The 19717-nt window shown below is 33.7% G+C and overlaps 1 protein-coding gene across 2 annotated transcripts in view; it reads right to left on the bottom strand.

Moving 5' to 3' along the window:
* LOC129284280 (transcription elongation factor SPT6-like) overlaps nucleotides 1-15950 on the bottom strand; it is a 36273-nt gene extending 20323 nt beyond the window's left edge. The window contains exons 1-16 of one of the 2 annotated variants that reach the window (XM_064110268.1): nucleotides 15814-15950; nucleotides 13487-13638; nucleotides 11779-11880; nucleotides 11334-11404; nucleotides 10830-10988; nucleotides 10224-10299; nucleotides 9363-9447; nucleotides 8254-8359; nucleotides 7907-8005; nucleotides 6753-6839; nucleotides 5999-6100; nucleotides 3465-3581; nucleotides 2749-2838; nucleotides 2054-2202; nucleotides 731-1353; nucleotides 133-262 (exon numbers count right to left, since the gene is read on the bottom strand). In XM_064110268.1, the coding sequence (XP_063966338.1) occupies nucleotides 133-262; nucleotides 731-1353; nucleotides 2054-2202; nucleotides 2749-2838; nucleotides 3465-3581; nucleotides 5999-6100; nucleotides 6753-6839; nucleotides 7907-8005; nucleotides 8254-8359; nucleotides 9363-9447; nucleotides 10224-10299; nucleotides 10830-10988; nucleotides 11334-11404; nucleotides 11779-11880; nucleotides 13487-13580 (2090 nt within the window). In that variant the 5' untranslated portion in view covers nucleotides 13581-13638; nucleotides 15814-15950. Of the gene's footprint in view, nucleotides 1-132; nucleotides 263-730; nucleotides 1354-2053; nucleotides 2203-2748; nucleotides 2839-3464; nucleotides 3582-5998; nucleotides 6101-6752; nucleotides 6840-7906; nucleotides 8006-8253; nucleotides 8360-9362; nucleotides 9448-10223; nucleotides 10300-10829; nucleotides 10989-11333; nucleotides 11408-11778; nucleotides 11881-13486; nucleotides 13639-15813 lie in introns of both variants that reach the window. The other variant, XM_064110262.1, reaches the window with a different exon arrangement.
* Between the last annotated feature and the right edge of the window lie 3767 nt (nucleotides 15951-19717).

Here is a 19717-nt window from a genome sequence, read left to right on the forward strand (position 1 = left end):
CTTTCATGATAAGGTGCCATGATCAACATATACGCAAGAAAGCAACCATTTTCTGAACGAAACTGCATTTTTTCCGTCTGACATATGGTTGCCATGTTTTCCATACAATAGAGATGGTAAGGTCTGACTTACTTTGAAAGGTACTCTGATGCAGCCTCTAAGGGACTAGCCTGGTGTTGTTCAGGGTCATGCCTCTGGTAATTATCCCTCAGGTTCTCACCAAACTGTTCAGGAGTCAATCCAAACTTGGCAGCCAGACCAGCTGATATGCAGAAAAATTTAGAAGACATTTGTTGTGAGTTTTTAAATAAGGCCTACATGCATCAGTATAATATATAAAACAACTCGTTGACTGGTGCGTCCATAACAATTAATGATCATATGCCACTAGGTTATTCGATAAAGATTCTAAATCCACTCCGACTGTTATCATTATAAGCATGAAAAGACTTTGATGTTCTCAAAAAAGGGTGATGAAATAAATTATCCATACACAGATAAAATTTATACCTGATCTAGAAAAACTTTGCATGAAGAACTACTTTAGACACAAACCAAAATTTAAAAGCATGCTCGTGGGTAAAGTCAATATAAATTCTTTCTTTTTTTAATAGCATCATGGAGAAATAAGGCTATTTCTACATTCATTATATGGATAGATTTTAATTACACATGTTTCTTCTTCTTAATAGGACAAATAAAAGATAATAAATTTGATTAAAGAACTTACTGAGTTTAGCATCTTGGCAGAGTGCATACATTGATTTCCTGCTGGCTTGTTTGATCTCATAGCTAGTTACCACGCCTTCTTCATCATCCTCATCATCAGAAGCCTCCACCTCCATCTCCTCTTCAACCTCTGTCTCCACCTCCACCTCCTCCATTTCTTCCTCCTCAGCTACCTCTCCATCTTCTTTATCCTTCTTCGTCTCTCCTTCCTCCCCTTCTTCCTTATCTTTTGTCTCACCATCCTCAAAACCATCATCCTCCTCCTCATCTTTTTTCTTCTTCTCCTCCCCACCTTCCTCATCTCCCTTCTCCCCGTCCTCTGTGTCCATCTTCTCCTCATCCTCTTTCTCCTTCTCCTCCGTTGCATCCATCTTCTTGTTACTATCCTCCTCATCACTACTATCATCATCTTCTATCCTTCGTTCTTTGTGAGGGGATTTTTCCTTCTTTTTCTTCCTCCATCGTTTGACCATCACTTTCCTCTTGACCGTCACCATCTTCATTTTCTTCTCTTTGGGTTTGGCTTTAAGTGAATTGTGCATCTTAGGGAGCTCTCGGCCGTAGTATAGCAAGAAGTGCATGTAGACATCCTTCAGGCTTTCTGTAGAATCAACAGCATTCAGCCTGAACAAAAAAAAAAACAGAAAATCTTTAAAATACAATATTGAAAGTATAGTTGATATACACAGTTACGAAATGAATAATTCATACTATTTTTTTTCGGAGGGGGGGTCTTGTTAAAAACTGTTGAATGAAAGGCAGACATAACTCTTATATGGCATCAATAATCTTGGAGGAGCTGTTCAAAGTATCAAAGTATTTATGGAAAGAGTAAATTAAATTCATTTTTTAGTTTGAAATGAAATTGATCACTGGATTAAAATATTGATAACATTATTTTTTTTATTTATCATGGAAAGAGTAAACACAATATTTCAACCCTTTCCAATGTTTCCGATAACAATCCTTTGAAATATTCATTTGATACAAAGTATCAAAATATAAAGCAATTGAAGAAAAATGTGAATTATGCTGCAAAAGATTTTTTTTTAAATATTGTTTACTAAATTACATAAAAAACAACGAGTTCTTTCTTTCATTTATTAATGTGTGTTTTAAGACTCCATGATAGAAATTTCTAATTTCTCTCATCCATGTATATCTGAATTGTCGAATTCAGAATTACTCAATTTGGTTCGGAAAAAAAAGCAAAAAAAAAAAAAGTTGAGGATCTTGTACCATTATATTTGATGTTTGAAATGTCAATGAATAATGATACAATATAAAAGTACTAAAGGTTGCATGATACATAACATTTCTTTACCTTTCAATATCTTGGTTGGAAAGAGCTCTGAAATCTTCAGGGAGTGCTGCATCAAAGTCTTTATCCTTCATTACTGTATCAAACTGGTAAGTCTGCATCTTCTCAAATAACTTCAGGAGATTGGCTTTCCTTGCTTTCAATTGACACCACTGCAGTCATACAAAGAACATGTTATTTCTAAATTAATTTTCTTTTTTTAAGAAAACAAAATTAAACATAGGTGAGGTATAGCTCTTGTTCTCTATCTTGTATATCTACTTTGGTAATTTTTTTTCTCCATTATTGTGATCTCAATAAAGTAGTATAGACAAATGAAATACTCAATCATATCTAGTCATTCTTTATTTCTAAATTTTACTTCCCAATACAAAAAAAATCACAGTTACAATCGGCGATAGAATCCAATCTGATATCTCATTAAACCAACTTCTTACGAAATGTGTAGAGTTAAGTACAGTTCAGCTCTTGTTCTATTCCAATTTGATCATCAATTCAAATTCTGTTTTCTCACATATATACAACTTCAAGATATATTTTACAGAAGCTTAGCTATACTCTGGCATACTTTAAATCACTCTTTACATTTTACTTAAGCATCCTAATAACTAACTCTATAAAGATAATTGAAGTATATAGTTTTGGTTTTATCTTATCTCATTAAATCAAATTGAATTATTAAGTTTGCTGTATCATACCTTTGCATCCCAATGATACACCTTATAGAGATCATTGAAATTCAGCTCTGGCTCTACATATTCCTTCCTGTAGAAAGCTATAAATGGTACCTGCATGCAAAAGACAACAGCAATACAAAACAAAGGGTGTATGGAATGTTCTTAATCTTGCTTCCTTTTGGAGAGAATAAATTGGCAAGATTTGAAATAGCAGATCAGGCCCCTATACCACTGAGGTGTGCAATAGACAGCAAATATGACACAACACAAGTAAATGATTTCTAGTCAGTCTTTTGAACAAAATATGCATGTAACTGTAATCATTGTTGGCCATCACCATTTGGTAATTGATTGCCAATCTTCGTATGAAGGAGCCTCTGTGAAATACAAATTTTTGTAAGTTTGGCACACAACAATCTGACTTACTTCAAATTTCCTATTTATAAGACCTCTATGTTTTTATGTGATTTGGGGATGTTTGACAACTTTGACTTCTAATAATAATTCAATGTTTTATATTTATATCATTGATTTTAAAAAAAATAGCTTGTGTCCTCCGAGCATGATTTGACTAATGTTATGATGGGTTATAATACCTCATTCAATTAGGCATTTGATGTACTACTTCAACATCCACATTTAATTTTTCATAATACACCACCATGTTTCTCAATCAAATAATACAAACACTATTAAATTACTTGATTATCAGTTTAATGAAATATGAAATAATTTACCTCAAAGTGTTGATTCCTCATAAACAAGAGGGCTTCCCTGATTTTCTTCTTTGTCTTTGGAGGTTTCCTTTCATAACCACTTGATCCACCATAACCATCACCTTGGTCACCAAATTCCTACAAAAAAATAATTTTTGAGAACAAGATGTAATACAACAAAACTCAACAATTTGAATGTTTGATTGCACTTAGGATAAGCATAACTAATCCATATTGTCAAATTTCATATTCATCATCAAGGATTTGATGCAAAGACATTACCTCTGAATTTCCTTTAAAGGTATGATTTTGCAATGGATTCTGAACAATTTTAATACCTCGTTTTTTCAATGAAACACAAAACATTACAAATAAGATAGGATCTCAGTTAAGGAGTCCATTTCATAAAACTTGTTATAAAAATAACTTGGCAATAACAATTTAAAGCTACAGAAATCCTTCAATCTGATTGGCTGATCTTAAATTTGTTATAGAAATTATGCATTTGTTATCATAACAAGTCTTTATGAAAGGCACCAAGATCTGTAAGTTCTTTTTATACACCAAATACTTATCACTAATGCAAGGACAGAACATGTATCTAAAAAAAAAACAATGTATAAAAAGTGAGAAAAAAAACGCCACGTCACTGTATCTACAATAATTAGTCCTTAGACAGGACATAAATGGCTTCATCATTCAATAAAGGTATAACTGGGAAATGAAGAGGATAACACTCTTGTTTAGTTGTTCTGACTCTAGCTTTGAAATCAGAGGGGTGTGGGTTAAAATCCCAGTCACGGTATTAATTTTTCCTTCAGCCAGAAATGTATACATATCATGTTGCACTCAACGAACATGAGGTGAACAGGTACCAGCAGGAAGGAATTCCTCAACTAGCACATCAATGATGTGGAGCTCATCCGGCACCTCGCAACGAAATCTAACACAATTTTAATTTCAGCCCAGTTGACACTGTAGTGAATTACATTGGTGACATAAATTGAGTATATAGAATTGAAATTGATGAAGAAATGACATAGAAGCATTTTTTGTGATCTATGAATACATTTCATATAAATTACGCATAAATAATTTTCTAGTCAAAATTTCTAAACTCTGTGAAGAACCTTGGTGAACCTCATGTAGCTCTCAGATGGAACAAAAATAATCAAAATCAATCAACAAGTAAATAAGTATTTTTTGTGAGTTTTGAAAATATATGAATAAATTAGCATATTTAATGAGCTTCAAAATTCTGTGTTGAAATTTTGTATATCCACCTCGAGCTATCATATAAAGCAAATAGAATTGAAATTGATCAAAAAAATGAAGAAGAAATTTTTTTTTTGTGATTTATGAATAAACTTTGGATAAATTAGCATAATATTCTATACAAAATTTCAAAATATTCATGTACAAGTTTGGTGAACCCTCATGCAGCTCTACCAGATGGAAGGAAAAAAAATCAAATCGGTCAACAAATAAAGAAGAAGGGGCATTTTCTGTGATTTATGAATACATTTTGCATAAATTAGCATAAATAATTTTCTACTGAAAATTTCAAAATTCTGTGTAGAAGTTTGGTGAACCTCATGAAGTTCTACCAGATGGAAGAAAAATATCAAAATCGGTCAACAATTAAAGAAGAAGCATTTTATGTGAATTCTTAAAAATACACAACAATTAGCATATTCAATGAGTTTCAAAATTCTGTGTAGTTTTGAATCCCCCACCTATTGCTATCATTTAAAGCAAACAGAATTGAAATTAGACTTGAAATGACGAAAAAGAAGCATTTTTAAATTCAGTCAACAAATAAAGAGGCATTTTCTGTGAATTATGAATTTTGCATAAATTAGCATAAATAATTTTCTGCTCCAAATTAAAAAATTTTGGTGAACCTCATGAAGCTCTATCAGATGGAAGAAAAAAAATCAAAATTGGTCAACAAATAAAGAAGAAACATTTTATGTGAATTTTTAAAAATATGCATAAATTAATTGTGCATAAATTAGCATAAAAATTGTTCTACTCAAAATTTCAAAATTCTGTATAAAAGTTTGGTGAACCTCATAAAGCTCTACCAGATGGAAGCAAAAAATTCAAAATCGGTCTACAAATGAAGAAGTATATTTTGTGAATTTTGAAAAATGCGCATAAATTAGCATATTTAATGAGTTTCAAAATTCTGTGTAAAAGTTTTGAATCCCCCACCTAGTGCTATCACATAAAGCAAACAGAATTTAAATCGGACTTGAAATGGCGAAGAAGAAGCATTTTGAAATTGTTGATGGACGACAGACACTGGACGACACGCCACGGCATAAGCTGTGATTACTGAAATTGTTAGCCCAGATTAGATAGGGTAATATAGGAGCAAACTGAGCACCTAACAGGGAGGGTAAATATATATATATATATATATACTATATTAGCACCATTTCTACAATACAATATAATCTAATGAAAAAGAAGAAGTAATTTACGATTATAATTTGAAAAAACAAGGTTTTGTCATCTGATCAACTTTAACATCGATACACTAAGCATACCTGATTTGATACTGATGGTGTTAGGAAGGCTTGTTTGTAGATCCATTCAGCTTCTTTCTCAAGCTCTTCATCAGCTGCCTCAGTCACAGGAACCGTTCTCAACTAATAAACAAAAGCAAACAGAGGTATTACTTACAAAATGTCAGTGACATTTGTCTGAGAAAATAATTTTTTGTTGCAAAAGACAAACAACATTTACAGATTCAAGCATCGAATCTAGACTATGCTAAGTCCTCTCTGGTGGTGACATGGCAGCGTGTATAAAGGCACCACTTGACTATAAACAAGAAAGTCAGAGGATTGAAACCTGACATCGCCACCTATGCCCCTGAGCAAGGGATTTTATACACATTGCTCATTCATGCCTTTCACATGGTGATGTTAAACATTGGTCCCAGATGTAAAAGTCATACCTAAACGATGTATGTAAAAAGCTAATTACACATACAAAGTTCCCAAACATGAATAATCATTTAACATTCAGACCAAACTGTATAAATTTTGCCAAAAATATCATCAGTCTCAGAAAAACATACCCATAAGCTATTTTTATTGGTGAGGAATTCACACAAGCAACATTTCCAGGGGCCTGTCACAGAAAATTTACAATTATGGTTATATTATCTACCATTCATGGAAATCTAGAGGTTTTTAATTAGCCGTTCAGTTAGCAACATTACCATAGCGGTTACCATTGATGACAAAGTTAACAATCTTAAATTTTATTAAACAGGGTTCAGAAATCTAAACTCACCATAAATCTCTCTGGAATGTCTGCTGTCTTGATCTCATTATCAAGATCTGTGAAATGACCTCTCTCCAACTCACTTGGCTCAAAAACCTAGAAAAGACAAAAATATAAGTTAATAGGACTACAGCACTGTGTTTAAACAATAGATCAACTCACTGGTCTTAAATACATAGAAAGAAAGCAAGAAATATACATCAGCATGTATACAACTTATTATACACATGTTCTCACTGGGCTCAAATACAACATAAATTCAAATGAAAGGGACTAGAATGCACAATATCTAAGTTCATAGACAATGTTAAAGGTCAAGTCCACCTCAGAAAAATGTTGATTTGAATTAATAGAGAAAAATCAGACAAGCACAATGCTGAAAACTTCATCAAAATCGGATGTAAAATAAGAAAGTTATGACATTTCAAAGTTTCGCTTATTTTTAACAAAATAGTTATATGAACGAGCCAGTTACATCCAAATGAGAGAGTCGATGATGTCACTCACTCACTATTTCTTTTGTTTTTTATTGTTTGAATTATACAATATTTCAATTTGACGATTAGGACCTCCTTGCCTGAAGCACAAAATCTTAAAATAATGGAATTCCACGTGCAGGGAGGAATGAAACTTCATTTCCCATGACAATGACGAGAAAATAAAAAAATTTCATATTTCATATAATAAAATACAAAAGAAATAGTGAGTGAGTGATGTCATCAGTTCCTCATTTGCATACCGACCGAGATGAGCATTATAACTGTTTTGTGAAATGAAGCGAATCTTTAAAATGCCATAACTTTCTTATTTTACATCCGAATTTGATGAAATTTTAAGTGTTATGCTTGTTGAATTTTTCTCTTTTTATTCAAATCAAGTTTTTGTTGGGGTGGACTTGTCCTTTAAGAATCCTTCCATGGAAATTATCACTGCATACAATATTTTTTTAATTGAAATAAATTCATAGTATTAGCATAGGTGAAAAATACAATTTAAAACTGCCATTCCTATATAATTTTTCATAATATTTTCAATGAAACTTTTACTATTTTTTTTCTTATTCAGTACAGACAATTGATTCTACTTCACTTATATCTTTCATGTATTTTGCCAGGGCAGATGGCAAATGAATAGACGGACGGATGTAAGGTGAATGGCCTTACCTCATAGATACTCTTCTTTGGAGCTCGTTTCTTGCCAGGTCTCTTCTGTCTTCTCCTCTGTTCTCCGCCTTCTTCCAATTCCTCTTCCTCATCCTCATACTAATCAAGAGATTAATGATTCAAAGTACCAAGATTAAAGAAAGCACATGATAGCAGTATGGCAGCTAAATTTGGCAAGTGTATTACATAATCATACATATTCACGGACAAAAGCAAAAATTATGAGATAAACATAATTAATAAGTAATGTTACATAATTCATCACATAAAAAGGGATAGTGATTAAGACCAATGCTAACAATGGAACTATATTACTTTCAAATGTAACATTAAAATGATGTATTTACCTCAGAATATTCCTCCTCTTCTGCTTCTTCATATTCATCACCGTAACCTTCAAATTCATCAAAATCAAAATCAAGTCCAAAGATATCCTGTGCTTCTTGTAATGCACTAAAGAGAGATAGGGATAAAAAAATACACCCAGAATGGAATACTGGACATCCACAACATTGTTTTCTAACACTACTTGCTCTAGCACTAAAGCTAATGCAGTCATGGCTCAAAATCTAAGCAACATTTTGGGAACAAAGTCAATAAGATATGAGGTGTTCAAAAATAACTGCAGAGGCAAGAGACTGCAAACTTCTTAGAGCAAATTATTTGTCTAAATTGCATAAACATACTAGTGACATAAATCTAGGATCACTTGAAATAATCATGTCACTGGTTGGACAATTTTTTTCGAAGACTTGAAGCATAAAATGTGAGGGTATAAATATGGTAATTTATCTCAACTCACCATCTCTAAACAATATTCACTGCTCTTTGTCTCTTTGACGCAATATTTCTATACTAGCCCTTAGGTGGTGCACGAAATGCATAATCAATCCAAAGTAAGTTTTTGGACCCATAATCAATCACAAGTCTTGTAATGAAATTATAAGCATTGATTGACTGATTGAGTGATATGCCTGCTTCTGGCAAAAGTACAAATTAATTTGATATACCTAGTTTGATTGATAAACTTATTGCTATTTTGCACCTAAAGATTCTTGCAACACATCCAGTGCCAGTCCTATTGGTGATTAAGTTAACTTGTAAAATGACAAAAAGATCATTAGAAAATTAAGGGGTTCTTAGTAGCTTGAGGTGGAAATCACATCATTCAATTATTGCACGAAACCACAATACTAAAAAATTGGTATCAGAACTCAAAGACGCCAGTTTCATTCAAACAGCATCGTAGAGACCCAATACAAACCAAAGCATACTTGTGTTTAACTTGAATCATTGGTTTATTATTGTTTTAACTCTCTGACTGATAAGTACTAAGTTTTTTAAAATTCCAATTCTCAGCTTCTTGACACTATCTACAGTAAAAGATAACTGGGGATATTAATCTAAAAGTCAGACCACACCAACTGAGTAATGTCACTGTTAGCTTCATACTCACGAGTCTGTGTATCTGTGTTTATGTCCTTTCTTCTTTTTCTTCCCAATAGGTTGCCCACTATCATCGACAATGAAATCATCTGGGTCTGCAAAAAAAAGTATTTCAATGACAGAGTAAACATATAAATGATTCAATAGAATTTTGAAGTTTGAATGATAGCTGAACTCACATGACATTACTTTAGTCATCTGTCCTTTACCTGACATATAATATACAGAGGGAAATATGATTACTACAAACCAATTTTACATTTATCAATTTTATAATTCCCATTGAAAAATGACTAAATTTAAAGGGCTTATGCAGTAAATGCTGATGCTACATTCTAGAATGAAATTCAAATACCATTGTGTATTGTTTCCAATATATTAAATTTCTTCCCAACTTTGCAACCCTTAAAATTCAATACATCTTTCATATGATATTTATATTAATGATCACATAATTCATTTTACTATAAAATGCCATCTTATGATATTGTTCTCTAAATATAGAAAGACACACGACAATGCCAAATTGTAGAATTGCCAAATATTCTTGGAATATGGGTGATTCCATAAAGTAGGGAGCCCAAAATTACCCAAGCATAAGAAATATAGGTCACTCAAATTGTTATAATCATGTTTATTCTTTAATATTTTCTGTATATGCCTTGAAGGACAGAAGCAAGGGATGACAAATCTGTAATAGTCTCGTAATTATAGTGGTTCAAATGAAAGAAGAAAGAGAAGACAAATTCTTGTTACATAATCTTTAGGCTAAGCATTAAATGTAATAAACTAAATTTCACAAGTTAGCTCCCTAATGAATGATATCACTTTCGTTCATGGAAACTGCTTCTAAACATTTGTTTGCACCTACCTGATTCTTCTTCAGACTCTTCAAGGGCTCCATACTGCTCCCCTTGGTCCACTTCATGCTGTTCCTCTAGATCCTCCTGCATGAGCAGAAGGAAATTAGAACATCACAATTTGTAAAAAGGCTTTTCTGTTTGTTTGAACCAAGAACACTTTAAAGTCATGTGCTCCTAAATGAGAATTAGCACATGTTTCAGCTATTTCTCTTGGCAATTCTTGCTACAAAAGTTTTGTTACTTCATTAGTTTGAACAATTTGTATTTTGTCCAAAAGGACACATCATTATATTTGTTGCATCCCTCCTGATGATGGTGATGACAATGATAACAATAACGTTGAAGGTGATGAGTGATAACGGTAATGATTATAATTCTGGTGATGAAAGTAACAACGATGAGAAAGATGACGACTAAAGTGGTGAGGGTAATGGTGGTGGTGTTGATGATGATGATGATGATGAAATGATGACAATGATTATGAGAATGACGACATAATGACCATGACATGTAAAGGAGCTTTCACCCAATTTCAATTTCTAGAAAATGTGTGTACACTCCTCTTTGATATCAGACAGAAATGAAACACTAATAATGCAGATGAAATTTCTTACAGCTTCTCCAGGACTAAGTTCGCCCTCTTCTTCCTCGCCAGCAAAGATCTCCTTGGCAATAGCATCCCTGTCATCTAACTCCCTTGATGTTCCTGCTCCTCCATCCTCACTTCCACTATCATCCTCCTCGGAGATCTGACGCACTCTACGAAACTTTTTCTACAAATCGGAGAAAACAGAAATACAATTTCAATTTTTAATTGAGCCATAATGATAAGATATATTACAGAGTGGTCATCTGGCCTTTGATTGATCATAACCTCTATAACTCATAACTTTCTGTTTTTATCTTTTCAATGGGACATGCTATCTAATTTGTTCTTTTGTTTTCCTTTTATATTAAAAACAATGGGATGAAATTCATGTCAGACACAAAGCCAGTGAAACCTTTCACGATTTCATTTTCAACCCTTATTCTTTCAAAAAGAATTAACACAATATTAATGGAAAAAAAATTATCATCAAATTGAATGTATAAATGTACTTGTAAAAAAAATATCTCACCCTCTCAACTTTGACTCCCAAGTTCTCTTCAATCAGATCATAATCTTCCTCTTCCAGCCTTTCGTCATAATCTGCTGAAATGGTAATAATGTATTCACAATCAAATCTTATACACTATATAAATCAAATAACATATTTACTTGCACCAGTAACCAATTCACACCACATTATTTACATTTCTTTCATCCCATTTTATGCATTAAGAAATCTTGTTAATATAATTTCAGATACTCTCAACTTTACATGTAAACCTCCAATTGTTTAATCACTAAACCTAAACAATTTTGGCAAACAATATGAACGGCAACTATGAGGATGAAACAACTCACCATTTGGCATATGCTACGCCATTTAAATTGTTTTCATACATATAAATATTCTCCAAGACATTTAAGGGTTTTCTCTTCTCAACTTTCTTTGAGACATAGTAGTGTAGTTCACCCACCTCTGTGTTTTCTTTTTTTCTTTCTACCAATCTCTTCTCCCTCAGAATCATTTTCTACTTCTTCATCATCGTTGATCAGATCAGGAACATTAGCCCCTTCATCTGAGAGCAAAAAAAAAACATTATTGGGTTATATATAACAACATTAACATAACCATCTTTTATCTGGTAATTACCAATGGCAGTAAGGCAGGGCATTTTACCCTCTATCCTACGATGAAGTTGGATTTATTTAATTACCTTAACAAGAAAATGCAAGATTTTGCCAAATTGAATGGAAAATAAAGTAAGAGACAATAGCAGTTTGCAAAAAAAAAAGTATTGAGTCCGAGTAAAAATTGGATGGTGTAAGAAGCTGAAACTCACTTTTCCAATGTAACAATATTTGCACCCATTTATCATGTTTCACAAAAAAATGCATGATTTTAATTTTTCGTTCAACATACTGTACTAATCAAAGTTTAATTACATTTACATTTCTTACATTTTCATGATTTTACTGTATTCATTAAATTCATTTTTTTAGAAAGGAGCACCATTTTCAGTTGTTTTTTAATTAGTACGGTAAACTACTTTTTTTACATGTGCACTGTACATGCAAATGTATCATTATACATCATGTATGTATGAATTTATTTATTTATAATTACAATTCACGTAACTTACAAATTACACATATCATATACAATGTACAAGACAACCTTCTCTAAGGAAACCTGGCTTACAACTGAAATGAACTCTTTGGGATTGTGCCTTCATTTTTGTTGCTTCAGTGGAATTCAAAGGGATTTGGAAAATTTCATTCATCTAGTGGATAACATTTTGCTAGGATCAATTTTGTAAATTTGCCAGTCAATTGCATGATATTTTTTTCACAAGCTTTTAACTGTTTCTTCATTTTGGGCTTCACAAATATTAAAGTACCATGGGCATAGAAATGGACAATTAACGTGAACTCATGTTCTTTTGATACAATCAATGTCACTGATTCCCTGCATCTCAATGAGTACGAGTGCTTTGATAATAGTGAAAACCACAGCATATCTGATCACTAAAAAAAGAATTTTTCCCCCATTCTTAGTGTTTGTTGGGCTAGTTGGCTGATGTCCTGTATAAGAATATACCTTTCAATCAATATATACTTAAGATTTGGAGCAGCAAAATTGGGAAGCAGATGATTTTTAGAATATTCAATTTGTTATTATCTATTTTCACACTTCTGCACACACATAATAACCTTAATAACAATGGGAAAGACACAATCTCTACAGGCTATGTGTCATGTATTTCCAGAAATTTAAAAAAAAAACCTTAAAAAAAAAAATCAGAAATCATAATCACAATTCAGCCTTAATCTTGAAATTTTACATTTTCCAAATAACTCTCATGGAATTAAGATTACCAAATGCAAATCAGAAATGCAAATTGATTTCCCATAATTTAAGTAATTAATTACAATATATCTTCTGCACACATAGTTTATGCAATGAATCAGACTGTTTCTGTCAACTTGTGGCCTTCTTGTCAGCGACCATGATAGGATCAGAGTAGATGAAGAGAATGTTATTCAGATGACAACAACTGTCACATGGCAATGAATTCATTAACTGATGAATGTCCATTTCTTATATGTCCATGCATGAACCAAGTATATTTTGCCAAGTTTTGAGTCATAGAATTAGCAAAAGAATGCTGAATAATACCATACCAATATCTTCTTCATATTCTTCCTCTTCCTCATCACTGCTTGCTGGAGCATCTTCATCTGATACTTCTGCTTCTTCCTCAAAGAAGTCTGCCATTGTTTCTTTCTTTCTTCAGGAAATACACAGAAACTCAAAGCAACTCAAAGCAGCAATCCTGAAAATTAAAGCAACAAACAAGAGATCAAGAAAATAAAATAATAAAGCCGAAAACCACGGTTGCATTCAGAGCAGAGGACTTTTTTTTGGGGGGGGGGGGACTCATGTTTCAAGAGGGGCATCAGGACAGTTTCATGAGGCATGGGGCAACCTCGCTTTTCTGACTGAATTGTAGATTTTTAATGTTAAACATTTTTCTGACGAGCCCAGCTTCTTTTCACAAATACTTAAAATTTGATACGTGATTGTAAATAATTATTTCACAAATACTAAAATTTGATACGTGATTATAAATAATTAGTAGTATATACTAATTATCTATAATCACGTATTAAATTTTAGTATTTGTGAAAATAAATTGTTCTTCAAAACGGCATTGCTAATCGGATGTACGTCATTCATAAGCGGTTCAAGGGTCGAGCCTATTGTATTTGCGTTGTGTACATTTGGATCGAGGGATCTACACGAGATCGGTCTGGTAAGAAACCTTCATTTTTTTTTTTTTTTTTGACCATTTTTTTAAAACCTTCCTGCGCATTAGGCGTAGGAAGGTGTAGTCTGTAGAGATTAATAAAATCATGAAAATCACAATTTACGTGATTTTTATATTAAAAGATGGATTTCCTAGGGAAATCCATCTTTGTTTTCGTCAGTCTCTTATGACCGGCGGTTCAAGACTCCATGATGAAGAAGTATGGCAAGTTCCCCCAAGTCTGCGCAGTCCCCTTTGTCTGCGCACTCGCGTATCTGCGCGATTCTATTAAAAGAAGATACACAACGAACACAGACTTAACACATGCAATACATAGACAGGTATTCATAAAAAAATTTGTCTCAAAATAGTGGAAAAATAATGAATTTAGGGCATTTCATGTGACGGCCTCAAAATGCAGCCTTTCTCATCAAAATCCCTGAATCTTGTGCAAAGTGAATGAGTGCGCAGACATGGGGTACCATTTTTTTTTTCAATCTGAAAATGACTGCCCGAGGTTTTTTCAAAAAAATCCTATATTTTCTTTCATTTTTCATTGAATAATTTGGTACACTTACTCATATTAATTATAAGGAACATTATTAACTGAAAGATTTTGTGAAATAAGAAGAAATTCATGTTAAATCTTAACTCAAATTGTTAGGTGCGCAGACTTGGGGCCCACCAATAATAATGTATATGTCATTGTCAAAATATTAATAAAACATCATCATGGAGTCCTCAAGACTAGTGAGAGATATAGATAGATACTGCCTGTGTATGTGTTTGGTGCGTGTTGTCGTGTTTGGAGCGTGTTGTGGTGATCGACTGTGCTGGCTAGTGAAATGAGTTTGCCATGTTGATTGGAGCCTGGAGGCACATGTAAATAAAATTCCGGCACATTTTACGTAGCGAGCCAAACTCAAGTCAAAACGAAGTGCATGCCATTCCATACATTGCATAAAACAATGGGGAGAAAACGGAGTGAAAAGGTGCAAATCATTGCTGCATATACTTAGCAGCACTCAGCACTATATTTTTGTCGCCGTTTGAAGAGTGAGCGAGATTTAAAGATTGCCACATATGCGTTGAGCAACCACGCAGATCATGCAGATGCAGCTCTATCGCTGAGCCGGAGCAGCAGCCGCGGGTTTATGCAGTATTATAAAATAGCTGTATTATTTCAAGCATCGCGATTGGTCAATACGCGTCACATGACATCCAACTTTTTTTGTGCACTGCACGGTAGTGCAAAAGGTGTGCAACGAAAATTGACATTGCACGCTCGAGCAAACCAGTGCGGTAAAGTCCAACAAAACTGTACTGTAACTTTTTAAAAAATTGTTTCTGTGTTGCTATTTTATAAAACAAATAATGCACTTGCTCTGTCGTGCGTAAAAGTAAATGCAGAGAAAGCTCGGTTTCTTCAGATGGAGCACACTGGGCACTCGCCGCAAGCGGCTCGTGCACAGTGCGACTCCTATCTAAAGAAACCTCGCGTGCTCTGCATTTCCACTAACGCACTCGGCTGCATGCATTATTTGTATACAACTGCAAACAGTGCCAATTCAGTGCGTGCAATTGCAAGTGCAAGCTGCATTGTTTTCCGCGGTATTTAGAGTCCATAAATTACCCTATACTTTCAATAATACTAACGTATAATCATAATGAGTACTACAGTAAGAAGCTACATTCTCTCACCTACAATGTAGTATATCAAAACATATCCTAAACGGTCAGAACTTGACCAAAATAAATCTTTAAGTCGATTTCCCACAACTTTTCGCAGAAAACCCAGTGGAGTGACGTAAGTGCTAGTTTGCGTCACTTTTTCATTTGACCCACCTATCAAAAAACAAAGTGTGAGCTTGAGTTGAGTGAAGCCAACTGTCTTTTATTTTTTAGATTGTAAATTACTTTTTTGATATTTTAATATTGTGATTGGAGTCTAGGTTTTCAAAGGGATTCCCAGATCATGGCCTAGGCCTACTTTGACGGAATTCAACTCGGGGTTCTATTTCATGCCAGATTTTATAGATTTTGGTAGATTTCATGCACTCGGTTTTAGTAGCACTCTAGTAGTTTTATCGCGCCGTTCACAATGCAATGACATGTACTGAGCTGCATCCACTCGGCCTATTTACAAAAGTTAAAACAAAAATGAATAAAACACAATTTTACAAATGAATAAAAGATTATTTGTATCAATTTTTCTTACAACTAATTGCCCCCCCCCGCCCCACACACACACACACACACCACGGCAGCGCAAAAAAGGGGGCCCCGGAATACGGACCGGGGAATAGACAAAGAAAAAAAAGGAAATTAAGGAAGGTAAGAGAAGGCGGAGAAATGAATGAAATAAGAGACTTGAAAAATAGAAGAAATGTCAGTTCACAATTAGGTCTATGCACTAGCGTGCCTAAGGGGGGGGGGGCAGGGGGCAGACTGCCCTCCCTGACGAGTCACAACCGATCCAGGGGATGTTCCGCTCCCCTTTTGAGAAGCAAAATCAATAATTTGCAATGTAAATATGCAAAGAAAACCGACGTGTGCCCCCTCTTTTGAACTTGAAGACCTTTTTTTTTTTTTTTTTTTTTTTTTTGCTTGGAAAATCCTGGGGACGCCGCTGGGTCTATGATAAAATCTAAAATGTTGCTCGTAGCGCATTGTATGTTGAGTGAAATAAAAATCTGCTCAAAGGGATTTATGGAGCTCCGAAATAACACGTTTCAAGTCAATATACAAAAAAATGTTCTGCTCGCGAGTATTCATTATTTGAGCAAGGCCCTAGGCCTACACATCTATAGTTTATGCATTACACTTAAGTGTTGGAATAATAAATAAATAGGCCTATAGGCGATTTAGTTTGATATTATCATTTAATTGTTAAAAAATATATACTATTCCGCCTTTATTTCTGGTTTCTTCATATTTAATTTTATATTGAACTTTTCATCTTCTTTCCCTTACCACTAAATTCAATCTAATAATCTTTAATTTCGGGATATTTCTTTCGTCACTCTTTTTACTTTAAAATTCCTGTTCTTTTTTATTTATTTTTCTTTTCTCCTGGTTTCATTCCTCTTTTTAATTTCATACTTTTTCTTATTTGTTCATTCTTTTTCTCTTTTTTCTTCTTTTCTTGTTTTTATTTCCTCTTTTTCCCGTAACACTATATATTTCATACAAAATAAATAACATAAAGGGAATATACCCTGAACTCAAATGATCGTTTAAAAAAATCCTTGTCTAGATATTATTAAAATTGCACTCCTTTTAAGTCATAATAAAGTTCAATAAAACTAAAATTCTACTTTTATATGATGCAAATCTATCGTAAACAATGAATGTGAACGGTAAACTCAAGTTGGAAATTATTGATATTCAAACCTGAAAAAGGAACAAGTGTCATTTGAGGTAAGAGATGTTAGCTATATCTTACTAAATTGATTGACCTCATAAGAGGGCGAAGCGCTAGCACTTTTTTATTTGATATCAAAGTTTTGATAATGAATAGTCGAAGCAATCATAATGCGAGCGCGACGCGTGAATTGAAAATTATTTATTAAGACCTGTAGTTGAGACATTTTAGCGAGAAGTAATCTCACGTAGTGTATTAAATTAAATTTTCCCCAAAATGATTTTTTGAAAAAAGATATATTTTAGCCTTCTGTTGTCCCTATACCTAATACATCACAATGACTTTAGCAACATGCCCAAGACGGACAGTCTGAAGTCTCTATTGTGTGCCTGGAAACAACTTGCAAGTTTGGTTTTACTCCCCTGATTCATCATTCACGAATCGATCAGTCCTAAATGAATTATTGGTGAAACTATATATGTGCGTTAAAATAAAACAGCAATACAGATTACTAGTGACTCTAACTGAATTGGAGGGATTGGCTAGAATATAATGTCAGAAATGTGACTATCAGTGATTGCCATAGTTGCACCCAGGTGACTACTGGTCAAGTTAATTTGATTGATTTGATCATGGACCTAGTAGGTCCATGATTTGATTTGATTTGACGAGTGTATAACTCCACATTTAGCCTAAAAAGTGTTTGTTTGCAGTATCCCAACCGACCCTATAACAAAACCTGCCCACTGATATTTTCGTGTTTTCAATGTTAACCCCCTCCCAAAAAACTGTGCTATACATTTATTTCCAAATATTTGATTTTTTTTACAAACAAATGAATATTGAAAAATAAATGGCTGATAATACATTAGCGCATAATTCATATTGTAAACAGGAGACATAGTATACCTGAACAACATAGAGTTATAAAAGTGGTATGTACCTCTGCTTATAGCCGTCGTTTAGGCCTACCATACCTTAAAAAACAATAATTAAAACAAATGAAGAAAAAAAACACCGACCACCAACCCTATATTTGTTTTCCTCCTATAAGAGAAATAAATTTGGAGGCCTTCACTAGTGTGAAACGTAAATGCGTGTACTTTGATTCCACCCTATAGCCTATAATCTAGGCGGAGGCTGCAGTTATTGTCTTTGCTGTTAAGCTGAACGTAAGCGATACGTCTGAACTGGCGAAGACCACACACACACACACCCACACCCACACACACACACACACACACACACATATAGTATATACAATTATTTATATATATTTAAGCACCCTTTTAACACGGTGCGTGGGTTAATATAAAAAATTAATGATCAATGCGAGCATAGATTTTTGATAAACTGACAAGAAAAGGGTTTTTAAAGTAATTATTTGTTAGAAGCGAGCGCTGGTGAAGTCTGACAAAGTCTTCACTTCACCTTATCTTTCCTATTCTTCATTTTTTTCTCCTCCCCATTCCCTTTTTTTCTCCTTTTCCCCCTTTTCTTGCGCATCCAAAAAAAAAAAAGGGGGGAGGGGATCCGCCTATGTTCTTATTATGCCGCGAATTTGTGTTGCAGTGATGATGCTGTTTTCGCTTTCATGTACAGTTATACATGTATGCAAATGAGTTGAGTCAGCTGTTGACACATTTTCTTGTGTAGGCCCTACTTTAAGTTCTATTAAAAATTCTTATTGTTACCTCCAATCCCGCCTCCAATTATTTAGGCCTAAATGTTACATTGTTTGACTCTTCATGAAAATGAAATTCATTATAAAATCTTAGCCTTCTAAATGAAAACCTGTTCGACACTTGATAAAGAAAATGCCATCAGAAATGGAACGAGAGAGTGTGAATTCATTGACTCTCCAAATAGTGCCCGTGTTATGCATTATTGTTATCATTGAATGTTCTCTAAGTACTGACAATTCCTTAGTGAAACTATAAGGTTGGCAGCTTTCTTATTTCTCAATGCAATTCACATCGTTTTGCATGTTTGATTTTCCTCTGTTAGAATCAACACGTGTTTATGATGGCCCTGTACCCTTTTGAAATGTTATTTAAAGTGGCCGTTGTGAAGAAAGTTGCATTATTTCATTAGATTGTGATTGAATATCTAAAATGGAAAATGAACTCAAATTTGATTTTGGGCCTTATCCTGCTATGCTTGAAAATCAAACTTGAATTCACCCCCTTGTAGTTTCCCAAGAGTGAAGATGCCAATTTAGCGGACTTTCCTTTCCCATTT

The sequence above is a fragment of the Lytechinus pictus genome, chromosome 2 (genome assembly GCF_037042905.1).
Source record: "Lytechinus pictus isolate F3 Inbred chromosome 2, Lp3.0, whole genome shotgun sequence".
Lineage (NCBI taxonomy): Eukaryota > Metazoa > Echinodermata > Echinoidea > Temnopleuroida > Toxopneustidae > Lytechinus > Lytechinus pictus.